This window comes from Perca fluviatilis, chromosome 4 (assembly GCF_010015445.1).
Source record: "Perca fluviatilis chromosome 4, GENO_Pfluv_1.0, whole genome shotgun sequence".
Classification (NCBI taxonomy): Eukaryota; Metazoa; Chordata; class Actinopteri; order Perciformes; family Percidae; genus Perca; species Perca fluviatilis.
The window spans coordinates 9,996,524-10,013,725 of record NC_053115.1 but is presented as its reverse complement, the minus strand read 5'-3'; the positions used below and the strand labels follow the sequence as shown (position 1 = coordinate 10,013,725).

Genomic DNA, 17,202 nt, shown 5'->3' with positions numbered 1-17,202 from the left:
AACCCCTCGTGTTATCTCCTTCGTGTTACTGAAAAACAGGTTGTACCAGGAAGTGAGGTGACGTTTTACCGTTACACTCGAAAAGTGACCCATCATCCAAATAAAAGGTGGACTCATCAGATGTAGGTTTGGATTTATCTTTATGGCAAACTTTACTGTACTAACAATAGCAAGCACTTTTATTCTCGGTAGAAATTGTAATTAGTTAGGGAGTTGGTGCTACGCCGATTTCACAATACTAACCATTGTTGCTTGTTTAGCATAGCTTTGTAGTTAGCTTGTGGACGTTTTCGTCCCAATTTTTGCATGGGTGGTCTCGTAGCACACACACTGGAGTATGCGCGGTTGTTGAATTATATGAATATTGCTAAAGAAATACTCGCTTGCATCACTTTTAATTTGGCTGTATTTCCAAGACTATCCAACCGTAGGAATAACTAATATTTCCATAAAAAAGAGATTTGTTGTCTTTGACGTGTGTCCCTTTTGGCCAGGTTTTTGATGGAGAAGTTGGAGCTGGGTGGTTCAGCAGCTGAGTGACCATGGACACCATGTCCAGCCACAGCTCCTACCTCCTGCAGCAGCTCCAGGAGCAGAGGATCCAGGGTCTGCTCTGTGACTGCATGCTGGTTGTCAAAGGTGTCTGCTTCAAAGCCCACAAAAATGTCCTGGCTGCTTTCAGCTCCTATTTCAGGTGACACATCAGTAAATCTGTGGCATAGTGCCATCCTTTTCGCTTACCTTAATAATCATACGCTGCTGTTTTGTGAAATGTACTGTGCTTTCATCTTTCCAGGTCGTTATTCCAAAATTCCCCCAGTCAGAAGAATGAAGTGTTCAACTTGGTCATCCAGGATGTCAGTGGCATCGGCCAAATATTGGACTACATGTACACCTCCCATCTTGACATCAACCAAGATAATGTTCAAGCACTCCTGGACATTGCTCAGTGTTTGCAGGTTCCAAATGTTCAGAGCATGTGTAATGCTTTCCTCAAGCCTTGTCCTCCACCAGTGGAAATCCCGTCATTTTCTCTTCCAGGCATGCTGAGCTCTGAGCATGACTGCCTATTAGGGAGCAGTCTTCCTCATGATGTTGACCTCCACTGTCCCTCGGAAACCCAGAGGCCTGGCTTCAGCAGTGACATGGACCACACCAAAAGGATGCCTGTTTCTGTGCCTAATGGCAGCTCAAACTGTGACGCAACTAGCGGCACTCAGGCACCTGTAGAAAAACAGCTTGTCCATGGCTACAAGCTCCGCAACTTTTACAGTAAGCAGTACTTCAAACAAAGTGCACTCCAGACTAATAATGCAGCCCTAAATCAAGGCCCGTGCCCTTTGGTGCTGGTGGAAGAGCAGCCGTGTCAGCTCGGAGGCAGCCACACTCCTGTATGCTCAGGGAACACAGTTCAGCCCAATCCTTCCTGCACATCTGTGGCTGTTGAAAAGAACCCTGTCTCTTCCTTAACACCCTCAGATAATTTAAACACCCCCAACTCTAACTCAGCAGACTCCATGCTTAACAAGCCTGTGCGCCCGAAGAAGGCAGTGTACCTGAAGAAATATAACTACCTCCGGTCTCAGAAGGCTTTGGAGGAGATGTTTGCTGAATCAGCGAGTGAACCCGTCCTCAGCTGTCCCAAAGAGAGTCCTCAAGAAGAGTCTGTGGTCCAGACTAAAGCCTCAGAAGCTCCTGTTGAGGGCCTTAATGCAGGCAGGGAGCAGGTTACAGAGACAGCAACACAAGCACAACTTCCCAGTCCTCCACCTGCAAATCAAGAAGAGCAAAATCCGAAAACTGTGCCAGAGCTACCACAGCAGATAGGAAACAAGCAGTATTGTTGTGAGGTGTGTGGGAAGATCTTCAAACACCCCAGCAACCTGGAGCTGCACAAGCGCTCCCATACCGGTATTAACAGTTTGTAATTGCCGTATAACCACACGTTACAATATATATATACAATAACATATTTCCGTAATAATTATAATTTAATTGTAATAATATTTTCAGACAAAAACCTACATTGTTTTGTTGCAGGTGAGAAGCCCTTTCAGTGTAATGTTTGTGGGAGAAACTTCTCACAGGTATAATCTGGTGTATTATTCTGATTTGCCACAGTTATTATTACATGGTGAAATTATATTGAGATGTCTAACTGATTTTGTTTTACAGGCTGGAAATTTACAGACACATTTGCGGCGACATTCTGGTGAGAAACCTTACATCTGTGAGTTATGTGGTAAAAGGTAAGGTATCTTCCATGTATCCTTTTTCCTCATTGATTGATACTTTTATTTTTGCCATTCCCCTTTTCTCTGTATAGGTATTTGCTGTTTATTGTATGTTTGTGTGTGCCTTTTTAAAGGTCCCATGATATGGTGCTCTTCGGATGCTTTTACATAGACCTTACTGGTCCCCTAATACTGTATCTGAAGTCTCTAGGTGCAGAATTACAGCCACTAGAGCCAGTCCCACAATGAGCTTTCCTTAGTATGTTCCATTTCTGTGTCTGTAGCTATTGAGGAGGAGAGGGGGGGGGCAAGGTGGAGGGGGGGTGTGGCCTTGACCAACTGCCACTTTGCTCGTTTCAAAACCATGATGTCTATCTCTCTCATGGGTGGGCCAAATTCTCTGAGCGGGCAAAGCAGAGAAAGGGGAGGTAACCTTGCTCCTTATGACCTCATAAGGAGCAAGATTCCACATCGGCCCATCTGAGCTTTCATTTTCTCAAAGGCAGAGCAGGATACCCAGGGCTCGGTTTACACCTATCACCATTTCTAGCCACTGGGGGACCATAGGCAGGCTGGGGGAATGCATATTAATGTTACAAAACCTCATAAAGTGACATTTTCATGCCATGGGACCTTTTAAAGTCATCGCTATATATACTTTATATTTATTTATATTACTAATTGATACTTGCTACTAAATAATTGCTAGTTTACAAATTTACCATGATTTCAGGTGCGTTTTTATAATACTGCCATAAGGCAATAATGAAGAAGTGACTAAGTGAATTAGAACAGACTATTTCTGAGTTTCGGCCCCAGGGTTGTGATATACACAGCCCTAAAAGTTGTTACAGTTGCCTATAAATTGAATATTCATTTGTGTTTTCCAGCTTTACTGCATCAGGGGATGTCCACCGTCACAAAGTGGTCCACACAGGAGAGAAGCCACATCTGTGTGATATATGTGGTCGAGGTAAACGACTGCTCTAAACAGAAGCAATGTTCTTAATTACTTCCTTACTCCATCTATATGTAGTTCTTACCTTGTGGTCTCATTCTTAAATTAAACCTTTACAAATTATTGATATTAGTGTAAGCTGCTTAGTTCACAGACCCAACTAGAAAATTGTGACACAGTCTGTCTTGCCTTGTTGCCTAGGATTTAACAACTTGAGTAATCTCAAGGAGCACAAGAGGACTCATGCCACAGACAAGACGTTCACATGTGACCAGTGTGGAAAATCCTTCAACACGCACAGAAAGCTTCTGAAGCACAAGGCCCGCCACACTGGGGAAAAACCACACAGCTGTGCCACCTGTGGTAAGGAACAGTATCTATTTTGTTGTAGGCGTGGGCCAGTTACCGGTTTCAAGGTATACCGATGATTGAAAAAGTCACGGTTTCAAAACCACTAACATTTTCTGTCATACCGGTCCTAAGGTATGAGCTGTTTCTTATCAGTCTTCAAGGACAGAAAGTGCAGTTTAGAAATCCCTCTCCCAGTGCCAGTGTGCAATGTGTTTAAAAATAAAATACATTGTGTTCAATGGAACAAAAGTTTTTTTTTTTTACCCAGACATTTCAAAAATACTACATTTATAGCTGTCATTGCAATACCGTGAAACCGTGAGATTTTTTGCTGAAGGTTATCATACCGTCAGAATCTCATACTGGCCCACGCCTGTTTTGTTGGAAGTATTATTCACATTGATTCAACTGTAGACATAGTTGTATAAAAAAATCGATCGGACATTGATAATCGATTAGTTGCTTCTTTTTTTTTAAATCAAAAATGCTAAACATTTGATTATTCCATCTTCTTAGTTGCAAGGATTTTCTGCTCTTCTTTATCTCATGTGATTGTAAACTGCATATCTTCAAGTTTTGGACAGAACAAACACTTTGATGACATCACCATGGGTTTTACTAAATTATAATGGGCATTTTTCACTGTTGACATTTTATAGGCCGAGAAAAAAAATCTGCAGATCATATGCATAATAAATATAATACTTGGCAATAATAGTTTCAGCCCTACTCTGTTCAAAACAATATTTTAATGAAAGAAATTGAACCCATTGCAAAATCATCCAGTTCCTGTAGCTTTAAATACACATGATGGGACCTGTCTGTACCATGATTAACTTTTTTGGTTATCACACTATATGAGAATGTTTTAACTGCTATTTGCCTTTGGTTTATTATTTTCTTATGCTAGGCTTCCCAAGCATAAGAAGGACTGTAACTGCTGACTGTTTGAAGTCAGTGTCCATTTCCTTATTTTTTTTTTAAACCGAGATTTGTAGTTATTTCCTGCTGTAGGGGCAATGATGGTTTGGACTCCTAATCAATCAATTATTTTGTGCCACCTATTGATGAATAGTATTGTTTTTAACCTCCTTAAAAGAACAGAACTAAAGGCATACAAAAATGCTTGAGTCATGTTGTGAATCCGGTTACGCTTAATCAGAGATTTTTCAAAAAATATTTTGGGCGCCTGGGTAGCTCACCTGGTAGAGCAGGCGCCCATATATAGAGGTTTACTCCTCGACGCAGCGGCCGCAGGTTCAACTCTGACCTGCGGCCCTTTGCTTCCCCCTCTCTCTCTCCTTTCATGTCTTCAGCTGTCCTAAAAATGCCCCCACATATTTTAAATTCAGTATAGACTGTGTAGCTAAGATAAGATCAACTTTATTGCCCCAAAGAAAATTTGTCTTGGGCAAAGAGAAGCGCTGACAACAGCTGCATACAAACATGCACCAGATATCAACAAACAGTAAGTACGTAACAATATATAACAAGACAACAATGTGCTTTAGGACAAGCAAAAAATAAATAAGATCATCCACTAGTTGAGAGGATATTGCACAGGCCCTGATATAGTAAAGTAGTACAGTAAAGCTAATGTCTGCACAGTGTTTTACACTCAATATGTGTTCTTAATTAATGTAGGGAAGTGCTTCATCGGCTCAGGGGACCTGCAGCGTCACATAAGATCACACACTGGTGAGAAACCATACATCTGTAGCGCCTGTGGAAAGAGCTTTACCCGCTCTGCCATGTTGAGAAGACACAACAACATGCACTGCAAGGGAGCCCCAGCCAACAGCCCGGTCACCGACAACTCTGACCCATCTCCTAGCTCGGATGAAGCGGCCTCGTTCCCCAAACCTGTCAGCCACAGTAAACCTCCTGCTGCAACTGGTGAGCAGCATTTCCCCAACATGATGTCCCATGCAGGGTTAGAGAAACCCTCACCGCCTACTCCTTCACCACCACAACCAACACCGCATATAGAGACTCCTCCTCCCAGCATGCACCTCAGCCCAGCTTCTACCCCAACCCCCCTTCCAGAGCTGCGCTCGCTGGTACCCCATCACCTCCTCTCCTCCAACCACCAGGAGAGAAGTGCAGCCTTAACTGCCACAGACCAGATGAAGCTTGCCAAAGCCCACCTGTCTCAGGAGGCTGTGTATGGGCCGTATGTGGAGAATGGGAATGTGTCAGTTGAGATGGGCAGAGGTCTGATGGGGAGACCCTACCTTCCTCCCACAGACAATCACTGCAGTTCCCTCACTTCTCCTAGCAGGCCCAATAGTGGGTCCTACAGGTCCACTGAAGGCCAGTTTATCTCCAGTGTAACTCTGTGGGGCCTGGCAATGAAAACTCTGCAGAATGATAATGACATGGAGTAGTAAAATGTTGCATTTGAGAGGATGTGCACTTTTCACTGATGTTTAATTAGTTTTGATTATTACTGTCTGGCTCTTGATCGGTTAAAACGTTCGTAACACACAAATGGTTGCTCCTATGATGAAGCAAACATTAAATAATGTGAATTATTCAGTGGAAATGTGTAATGTGTGTGTTCAGAGTTTTCGCCATTACTCAAAATCAAAGTAAGTGCTTCCTAGTTTTTTGTATCTGAGAAAATCATGAGAATTGCTGTTACGCTGCACTTAAAACTTCCATGTCACCTAGTGTATCAATCTTGAATATTAGAGCCCATAGAGAAGCAGTGCAGCAGCAGGATTTTGGCCTCTGTGTATTAATTATACTCTTTCACTTTGTGTATATACTGCACTGCACTTTAAATCGTAAAGATATACATTATATTTAATGTATGTCAATTTTACCTAATAAAAAAATTTCATCACATCATTTTTTTGTTTCCCACGTTTACACTGTATAGGGGTCGTTTAATTGTCCAACATATTAATAATGAATAAAACCCAGTATTTGATGTTCACTGTAAAACAAATGAGAAACAGTGCTTCATATCCGTATATCTGTTACACATGCAATACAAAGTAGGACCAACTGTATGATACACTGATCTGTGTGAGGACACTTGCAGATAAAATGCATTCAAGCACATGTGAATGAATATGCACAGTCATACCCTGCATCTTTCTCCCTGCTTATTGTCTCCTGCTTCACTTTCTATCTTTCGTTTTTTTTCCTAAACACACACGTACACACAGGCGCTTGCCTTTAGCAACTGTACCCAGGTGTGTTCCCTGGGTCTGCAGTTGTTACGATGTTGTTAGGTGGATCCAAATGCAGGACACCGACAAAAGGTAGTATAAGTTGAGAAGATTTATTGTGAAACAAGGAATGGACGTGGAGTGGAGGGAAGAAGATGGCTGGCTCCACTCCAGCCATCTTCTTCTGTGACATCTTATGCAGGTATTATCAAAAGTAGGATTAAAAGAAGTAATCCTTGTTCTGCTTAGGTGCACACTGCAAAACCTTAAACTGTATACAGAAATCCTGGAGATAAATTCAATACCTTTTAATACCATTTTTAATACCTTCTCAATATTTTTTAAAACCAACACGCCATTGAGTTGCAGGTTTATATGGCAACACATTTCTAACCATTAAACAGAGAAGGAAAAAAAAATACACCCTCTGGGCCAGTGTTTCTCAAATGGGGGTACGTGTACCCCTAGGGGTACTCTGGAGGACTGCAGGGGGTACGTGAGATATTTAACAAAATGTTTAATAGTTACAAGGCTGTTGTCCAGAACATTGTTCCTCTATGTAGAATTTTTTTTCCTACCAAAAATGTGACATTTGGGTTGCCTTCTTTGGACCTAATCTTTGGGCATTAATCAAAGTAGCCTATATTGGACCGATGGAAATTTGTCAACGTGTAACACTGCCATAATTGAGCTGCTCGCATGGCTCATTAGTAGGAAGAGTTTAGCAGTTTATATTACAGCCAGACAAGACTTCTGTTTTCTAGTTATACACAGTCCAGCCCAGGAGGTGGCGGTATGACCCTTGTTACATGTTTTAGCTTTGCCATAGGTAGGCTGGCTGGAACACGACTACACAGGGTTGGCTTGCTTGCAAACAGAGAGAGCCAACTGTCAGGTTGCAAGATGGCTAACGTTACGCTTCAGTCGTTTAACGTCTTTCTGACGGAAAGATTAACAGCAGCTGCGGTAGACATCTATGGATTCGTTGAGAAGACAATAATAGACTACCAGGAGGAGGTGTACCAAACAAAACTGGAGAACCAGAGGTTGCAGCGGCTGCTGGATTTGGTCTACAAACCAGAGATAAGACTGCACAGGGCAGGTATGTTTCTTAGTTAGCTAGCACTATGATTAGCCATTAGTTAACTAAACCACATCAGATAATACCGTGTAAAGTTAGTTACGGGCTTTGTATTCAGCTATCTTATTCAAGTCATGTTAGCTAGCGTTACAGTTTCCTAGCAGGTAGCCTATCTGTCAAGAAGACGGTAAACATGTTCCGTCAATTTTCAAAATAAAACTTACGTTTTGTGTAACGTAGCCTATATGGCCTTCTTTTCTATAGGCTTAACAACGAATATTATAAATACTGAGAGATACTAGTATATCAGTATTTATAATATTCGTTGTAGCAAGACACTGCGGCAACATGAAAACAAATTGCTTTCTTGTTAAATACAGCACATATGAATACTTTCTTCTTAAAGACACATTTTACGCTTGTATATTGAAGGTAACATCTACTAACCTCTGGTAATTCTGGTACTCTTAACACCAACATACGACCCGTTTTATTGTGTAGAGGGAAACGCCAAACTTACAAAAATGTGTTAATTAAAAGTGACTTTATTTATTGGGATGAATGTACTACTTGTAAAACATGCATTTTATAATATATTTTTTAAAGGCTACACTGGTAAATTTGGCATTAAATTGATTCACCTAACAGTACACAATTTTATTAAATCGACTTTTTAATTTGATACTTCTCCTCTCCCCACTTCAGGTTGGTGGAAGAGTGCAATGTGCACATGTAGGCGTGATGAATGCGCTTAATTTGTTCTCATTACTGAAACAGGACCACTACTTTTTCTACATTAAAAAAGTACATACTTTTGTCTAGATAAAAAAAAAAATTACACACATTGTCAGTTGACTCAATGAGTATAAATCAGAGCTTTATTTTAGCCTTGTTCAAATGTACTGTATGTCCTATCAGAACCCAACGTATTATGCAAATTTGCAAATAATATGAGGTAGGAGAGTAAATATGAAAACATCTTGGGATAGGGATATGCCAAGTAATATGGTCAATCAACACTAAAGCAACACTAAAACTCCTACCTTGCAAGGAGTTAAAATGAAATACCAATGTACCGTAATAAGCTAAATGTTTCTATTGAGACTACTGGTTTCTCTATTTTCAAATTAATTGTAAGTCGCATTGTTTTACTCCAGAGTAGTTAAACACTGCCTACTAGCTTTAATACTCACCAAGAGGACACCATTAATGTTAACATAAAAGCCAAGGTTGCATGCAAAGCATGTAGTGGAGGAGCTGCTTAAATGCATTTTCATAAAAAGCTTTAAAATTGTGTTTTTTTTTTTGTTAAAAATGTTAAAGGTAGCATGTGTTAATGAATTTGTTCTTGATGTGATGTTGCATATTGTAACTGCATTTTGGGTCTCTAATTTCCTGTTTGTAATTCTAACCTGTGGTCTTGTAGTCTATATCCACGACGTTCCACTTCCGGGATTGCTCTCGTTCTGCCGGAAATTCCCCCGGATGTCACTTTTTTCGGGTGTCTTTTTTCGGATGTCCCCTTACCTTCTGCTTTCTTTGTGTTGTAATTTTAAACTCCAGTGGATTTATGAGGACTATGGTTAACTGCTCCTCAGATCTCTGCAGGGTAAATCCAGACAGTTTTCTGTTGCACAACTAAAACATCCTTTGAACGTGCACATGTTCCACCAAAACAAGTTCCTTCCCGAGGCTATTTTGCAGCAGCACCATGTCTATGCTCGGCGCTTAGCACCGCCCAACACGATTGTGATTGGTTTTAAAGAAATGCCAATAAACAAGAGTACATTTTTCCCATCCCAGAATGCTGTGTAGACTCGCCAGACCCTCCTTTGCAGTGCTATGGAGGAAGGTCTGGCAATGCGAGACTAGTGGTCTTGTATCTTTCTGGTGTTATTCAAGTACGGCTTGACTGAATGTGGAGTTAGGCCCCTTAACTCCCAGTCATTTTCTTCAGCATGTTGTAATTGTGGGAGAAATTTAAGTCATTGACCTTGAGCAAAAAACAAGGCTGGACAGTATCAAAGCACATGCACAGCATGGACTCAGCAGTAAACCGCATTTGGAATTACAAGATGGTTACTTACTTAATTACTTAATAGCTCCAATGCACACACGTAATGCTCTATACTGTAATCTATACATTTTATCCAATATTTTTTTTTGCTGCTTCTCCATAGACTACACAACCATAAGATGGTCACAAGGCAAATGTCAGGTCAGGTGTACTTACAAACTTTCCAATCCATCGTTTTATGAGAGCATAACCTATTTGTACTACTTGTAGACGTTTGGTATAATTTCGGGCATTATTAGTGGGGTAACTTACGAGATACAAACGTGGGTCCATTAGCCCCTGCGCTAAGCTATTCAGCTGATAACGCTACTCTACACTAACTCTCCCAATGTTCGACCCAGGTGAAAAAAGCTTCTGGGGGGGTGTTTGGCTCGAGGTCATGGTGCAAAGGACCCTAGGGTGAATTACTCCGAACCATCACTTTAACATAGGAATCTTTCTCACCTCTACCATCCATCCAATATGACGCAAACGCAGCATGAGTGTGAGCAGCGCTGAATTGTGCATTTTTCCATACAGTGTAATTGTGCGACACCTCAAAGGAGAAGCAACATTCAGCCTTAAAACCAGTAGGAATAAAGACAGCCAATAATGTGACAGCAGTGTTGTAGAGACTAGAGTTTGAATGCCTTCTGAGTGTGGATGTTGACTGTGGTGTTGTGTTGCATTTAGAGCCATTTAACCCAATCACAATTAGGCACCATTTGCTCAGGTACCTTGCTATGGGTAAGAGGTCATATGCTCGGGAGCAGTTATCGTGTGAGTTTGTGAATCACACTTGCATCACATGCACATAAAAATGGTCTTTTATGATGTTCGGTGTGCTCAAAGTACATTTTTCTACACAGTTTTCAAACCATAACTTGCATTTGAATTCTCTGCTGCTGTTAGGACGAGCGTCATTGCTGGGAATCATTCGAATTTCCCAACATCTAGTTCATGTGTGATCAGACAAGTTCTTTTTCTAGCTGCTACCAAAAACATTTTCCTATCCACTGTTACAGATTCAAGGCAGATCGATTTGCCCACACCAACACAGGAGGTTTGTGCTCAGGAGCAGCAGATACAGAAGGAATGTATTCCAAGTGAGGCCAACAAGGAGCCAGTCATCCGGCCCATTAAAGAGGAACTGACTGAACTCTAGACCAGGTCTGTGGAGACACCTGAATGTCCGCCATAGAGCAGCGTTACAGACACGAATGTCCGGCATACATCAGTGTTACAGACACACTAACTCAGATTGTCACTGTTGGGAAGCATGAAGAAAATTAGAACCCAGACATCCTAACTCGAGTTATAATAGTCGGAGAGCACATGGAATATGAGGTGCCATCACAAGATCACCAACCGTTACCATCCTTTGGAGTATCTCCAGTGTACACAAAGAAGAAAAACATGTTTTTTGTAATATTTGCTGTCAGGCTTTTCTGAGAAAAGTCAAAAATAAAATAGCACCTCGCAGCTCATGCAAGTTTATCAAAGCCGACCAAAACAGTGTACACCTGCTTCACCTTTGACCGACACCAGGAGTCAAATGATCAGCCACATGAGAGCACACGCCCACACGCTGACGAGAAACCATTTTCCAGTCGCATTTGGGGTAACTGATACAAACTGAAAGTTCATATGAAATAACATATGAGGAGTCACACTAGAGAAAGGCCTTAAATCTGTGGGAAAAGCTTCAACAGATCTTCGACCATGACTAAACACGCCAGGATCAAACAGGGAGAACATGCCGTTTAAGTGCATGCAGTGCAGCCAGCGCTTTCCTCTGCTCTTTGCGTTCAAACAGCACATGAAGACGGTCCACGATGTCACCTTCTCTGTTGCTGTAACAATGCTGATGCTGACTTCCGTTTAAAGTTGAGAAGATACGCCGAGACTGATGGCTTCTTCTGATGATGAGAGCTTCTTTATAGGTTTATCTTTTATGCTTGTATGTTTTTATTGACGTTGGAACTGCCATGCTTCCCCAAATTAGCTCGTATTATCCACTCCACTTATACAACTTATACTCAATCGTTTGACATGCTCCTGATCATAGATGCAGCATAAAACAGTTTTATATCTATGCTCCTGATGAGCAGACCTAAACGGAATCAGCGGATTGTTTTTTTCCAGTCTTCAGTGGAGATGCAGAATGAAAATCTGCAGAATTTAGCTGACTTGATTTCTACCAGGGGTAGTTTAATTATTATTATTATTTTTTTTTTTAAATCTGCAGAAAATACTGCAGGCTCAGATTCCACGTGGCTCTGCTGATGAGTCGCTGTAATTGTAATCTGCTTCAAATATAACATGTAACATGCACAGTAGTAGTTATAAGAAGCTCTAATTAAATTGAGAATTGATGTAGAAGTGTACTCCAGGGTGTGTTGGTACACTGTGTCATCACGGGTTGTGACATCACAGTTGGGTGTAATTACAGGTGTGACATAGCACACTTCTGATCACACCAACAGACTTGAAACTTTTAAACAGAGAGTTCAGTGCCAGTTGATGTGACTCTAGAGGGGAACTTCATAGATGTTACGCATCAAAGTCTGTTTACGGGTTGGGAAGTTCTACTGCAAATGAGAGGAAAAAAAAGTAGTTTAAAGCGTTTTGTGTCTTCAGAAGTAGCTGCCTTGAAGTCTGATAAATTGCCTCAAGTGATGTCACTTGAGTCAGTGACAGTTGAGTCTGAGCAAGTTTGAAAGTGGAGTTAGAAAGAAGTGATCTTACCAGACCTCTGTCCCGCACATGCTACAATAGCTGCCACTGGCATAACACACCTGAATTCCTGACCAAACTGTTGAGCGATACAGTTGCATTGTGGGTAGTGTAGGTACCAAGTTTTGGCAAGGAAGAAGAATGCATGGAATTAATACACTATCTTTAGTTCCACTGCATTCCTTTTTGATACTTTGTTTAACCTTGTGTTGACGTTGGGTCAAATTGACCCATTTTCAATTTTTATATCAGAAAATATGGGATGTAGAAATAAGCGCTGAAAATGTGTAGAAGAAAAATGTAACAATTTAAAACATTGGAAAAAGCAAAAACTAACTGTGGACGGGAAGACAACACAAGGGTTAAGCTGTCCATTATGAGTCCGATAATCAAACATTTTTGTTCTGCAATTACTTAAGTCGACATATGTGGATACAAATATGTGTGATAAGCACATATTTGCGGAATTCACATTCAATCTTAAGAGATCTAATGCCTCTGAGACTTAGGAAAGATTACATGTATACGGTTCGTGTTAAAAGGTAGTTACAAGGCAATACACCTTCATGTATCCAGATACAGCACACACATCCGTTAAATTCACTTATTAAAATGAAATAGTAATTGATTTTCATTGTTATGTTTTAGTATAACACACATACACAAGAAAATAGTTCCTAGTTTGAGGCTCTACTGGGTTGCGTAGACCAGCTTTCCACTCTTGACTGGTTTGTCCCTTCATGAAGTTGATGTGGCTCTGAGCTGAGGCGGCTGATCTCAAAGGTAAAATTCCTGATGGGTGTGGACTGATGGAAGCACTATTTTGGCGCTGACGACTTTGATGTGTAATACAAATGTAATGCATTTGTGTTTCCATCCTTGCAGACGCCAAACCGCCAACTGCACCTACATCCGCCGAGGAGATTCCCCCTAAACAGCAGGATTGGAACCCGGGTGCGTGCCAGGACGAGCCAGGACCCTCCCAGGTTAAAGTGGAGGAGGATGAGCAGGAGGAGGAACTGTGGATCAACGGCATGGATGAGCAACCTTCAGCGGAGGACAGCGATGACGGGGACGCCTTGACGAAAGAACTCATCCGAACAGTGCAGCAGTTGGAAGACTGTAGAGCAGCAGAGGAGAGCACAGAGCCGAAGCAAAGCCCTGCAGAGGATCCAGAGCACTCGGAAGAGAAGACGAGTACCACCTTATATCGCTGCCACATATGCAACTACATATTCACCAAAAAAACTGTGCTTACATGGCACCTCAAGACACACGAGAGCAAGTCACATGACAGCAAGGGGAACTTTGACTGTCACATATGTGGCAAACACATACCCTGTCAGAGCAATCTGCAGAACCACATGAGAGTACACACGGGAGAGAGACCCTACAGCTGCCATTTCTGTGGCAAGTGTTTTAAACTGAAAGGACACATGACAGAACACATAAGGACTCACACAGGAGAGAAGCCTTTCAGCTGTCACATCTGTGACAAATCTTTTAACAGGGGTTCAACTCTGAGAAAACACGTTTTTGCCAAACATAAAGAGGAGAGACCATACAAATGTGGGGATTGTGATGAGTTATTTACTGAAAGGTTGCTCATGAAGAAGCACATGCGAAAAGTTCACGGAGTCAAACTTTCCACGAGTCAAAGTCCTGCCTAGAAATTCAGGACAGAAGTCATATTAATGAAGTTATGTTGCACACAGTCTAAACGTTTCGATTATAGAGCCTGTGAGTTTTGGCAAGTGAGTTTTCACCTGTGAGTTATTTTACCAATACCAGAAGGTTTTATAGTTTAGTACACAAGCCAAACTTCTCAAATGTTGAATGTTGTCTAACATAAGCCATACAAAAACTTTGAAATGATATTGAGTGATATGGTAAACTAGTCCTTTTAAATCAGGAATCTTTCTGATCAAAGAACAATTCTAAATATAATTGATTCCAACTTCCAACAGCTTTCCACTCAATACTACAGAACAGTACACACAATGAGGTTCAATAACCTGCCCTGTAGAGACTCCATAGATTAAAGTGCTCATATTATGCTCCTTGTCAGGTTCATAATTGTATTTAGAGGTTATATCAGAAAAGGTTTACATGGTTTCATGTTCAAAAAACACAATTTGTTTTTGTACTGCACATTGCTGCAGCTCCTCTTTTCACCCTGTGTGTTGAGCTCTCTGTTTTAGCTACAGAGTGAGGCAACACACTGTTCAATTTTTGTTGGGAGTCGCACACGCGAAGTAGCTAGGTAAGGACTACTAGCCAGTCAGAAGCAGAGTATGAGGGCGTGCCATGCTAGCAGCTGGGCGAGCATTATAATGTGTTACAAAGTGACGCACGTTCGTCATGGAAGTAAAGGCTGGACTACAACAGAGCTGTTTGGAGCAGTTTGTGAACAGTGTTTTCTGTTGGAGATGGTAAATGCATTTGGGGTGGACTTTGGGATTTTTCACTTTCTAAACCTATAACGTGCACAAAAAGATATATATAACACGATAAAGGAAAGGGAAAAAGACAAAAAGCATAATACGAGCACTTTAAAAAGAAGAAATCACATAAAAACAGCAGAGTACTATCTTTGACTCTCCATGCTACAGAATACTGGAGGATAATACTACTTCTCTGAAATTGTGTACCACAGATGTGCTGGACATATAGGTTTATAGCTACCATTTCATCTGTGTTCATAACCTCTGGTGAACATTAATATGAAACACCAGAATTGCATTGTGCAGCATAAAAAAATTAATTATAAAAGATAAAACAGATGCCTTTCAACACTTTAAATTCAATCTGCTTTAAACCTCTTTCTGATTCTCACTGTGCATCATGATAACATGTACAATTATGGTACATCGTAGTTAGTACCTAGTGATACCTATGTTGTACTGTAAAGTTATTTATATATATATATATATATATGTGTATGTGTATATGTATATATATATTGTACATAGTTGTATTTTTTTCTCTTTTGCCAAAGTTCAGTCATATTATGAACCTGTTGTAAACCAGCTATGTGACAATGAAAATATAAAGCTAAATAAAAACACAATCAGATGTGTATGGCAAAAAATGCATGACTGTCATATTTAGTTTTTTTCGTATCATATTTGTTACATTCTTGTGTCTGGTAGAGTCGAGGTGATAAAGAGGCTCCATCTATGGCTTCTTGGTCAGTGGGAACATCTTGTTGTTCCGTTCTTGATAAGGAGCCTGGGTATTTATATAAAAACCTGGCCCTTTTTTTGTATTGTTTGTAGACATATGTTACTATGCATCAGCCATCAACGGGGTAGAAACCTACCATCTTTTTTTCTAAAATTGGGAAATCTAATTCCAAAACTGAGAGAAGCATCAGCTGCACAGAGAAGTTTTTCTATCAAGACAGAACACTGAACAGAGGCCAAACAAAAAGCGATTTTTGCATCGATCTTTTAGCACATAAAGTTACTCTCTGTATAAGTAACGAAAAATAAAATGACTGACACATGCAGGCCACCCAATTACATAACATGCAAATAAAGCAGAGTGATTGGACAGAACAGGCCCTGAGCCTGCAGGGGGCGGCATATCAGCTGCTAATGTCTTTGAATGAACCCAGTCACAAACTAAATGACTAAAACATTCAAATAAAGATTGCATGAGTGTTTTTCGCACAAAATGCTGACTTTATTTTAGTTTTTAATGAGTAGCTATTCTCACAGGGAGAATGTATCAATGAATTAGAATTTTGAATCTTTCTAGGATATATCCACAATTCTTTAAGGGAATAACATATAAATGTATGAAATAAACCAAGTTCCACTGCTTAAATATTTGGTTTCACATAGGCCTACTGTTCCCAAAGGTCAACAGTTACCTTCCATGCACAAAAAAACATGAGAACATTATAAATACTATGGAGATATTGCTTTTCTGTAATCCAACAACAGCAAGAATCAAGTCCAGATTTACACTCATCTGTTTTTTGTATTTGAATTATTGTATTCTGTATTTTTGAGGACTTTTGTGACATGAAAGGTCAAAGGTCAGTAGTGTAATACTATGAGAAAGCTCACCACTGATTGTTATACTGAGCCGTTGCATTCAGTTACTGCATGGATGTAGCAATTTACATCAACTTATTATTAACAAAAACAAGCAAGACAAGAACATTTTTTCAGTCTTCTCTCTACAAAACTACTTGTGTGATGTCACTGTGTGTGTGTGTGTGTGTGTGTGTGTGTGTGTGTGTGTGTGTGTGTGTGTGTGTGTGTGTGTGTGTGTGTGTGTGTGTGTGTGTGTGTGAGTGTTCTTGAGAGAGGGGGAAAGAGACAGTGGAGGGAAAAAATGAAAGACTAAAAGCGAAGGAACGATAGAAGAGATGTTGTAAAATTAGCCACGCTGTCAGAGCATTTTGCACTTGGCTTTACAGGAGTTGTCAACAGTGTAGCAGACTCAGGGAAGCCCCCATCGCTCTCTATCATCTTGAAAGCAGTGAGATTCACTCCCTCCCTCCCTCTCTCTCCCTCTTTCTCTATCTCCCCCTTTCTCTCTCTCTCTCTTCTTTCTCTCTCTCTCCTTTCTCTCTCTCTCTCCCTCTCTCTCTC

At 40.7% G+C, this 17,202-nt stretch overlaps 2 protein-coding genes across 5 annotated transcripts; both read left to right on the top strand.

Moving 5' to 3' along the window:
* Positions 1-6: 6 nt before the first annotated feature.
* Positions 7-6,396, top strand: zbtb49 (zinc finger and BTB domain containing 49). Of its 2 annotated transcripts, none has more exons than XM_039796491.1 (8): positions 7-122; positions 495-694; positions 797-1,911; positions 2,041-2,087; positions 2,176-2,249; positions 3,125-3,207; positions 3,394-3,555; positions 5,188-6,396. In XM_039796491.1, exons 2-8 carry the CDS (start codon positions 543-545, stop codon positions 5,928-5,930), a joined length of 2,376 nt encoding a protein of 791 aa, XP_039652425.1. In that variant the 5' UTR covers positions 7-122; positions 495-542; the 3' UTR covers positions 5,931-6,396. The 2 variants fall into 2 exon arrangements, with proteins under 2 accessions (XP_039652425.1, XP_039652426.1); XM_039796492.1 differs by having other exon boundaries at positions 109-126.
* Positions 6,397-7,552: 1,156 nt separating this feature from the next.
* On the top strand, positions 7,553-14,730 carry LOC120556768 (oocyte zinc finger protein XlCOF19-like). Of its 3 annotated transcripts, none has more exons than XR_005638890.1 (3): positions 7,553-7,824; positions 10,885-11,029; positions 13,481-14,729. XR_005638890.1 is itself a non-coding variant. In XM_039796490.1 (3 exons), the coding sequence occupies exons 2-3, from the start codon at positions 11,769-11,771 to the stop codon at positions 14,263-14,265; spliced, it is 819 nt and encodes a 272-aa protein (XP_039652424.1). In that variant the 5' UTR covers positions 7,553-7,824; positions 10,885-11,768; the 3' UTR covers positions 14,266-14,730. The 3 variants fall into 3 exon arrangements, 2 of the variants coding, with proteins under 2 accessions (XP_039652424.1, XP_039652423.1); XM_039796490.1 differs by having other exon boundaries at positions 10,885-11,802; positions 13,481-14,730; XM_039796489.1 differs by lacking the exon at positions 10,885-11,029 and having other exon boundaries at positions 13,481-14,730.
* The last annotated feature ends 2,472 nt before the right edge of the window (positions 14,731-17,202 follow it).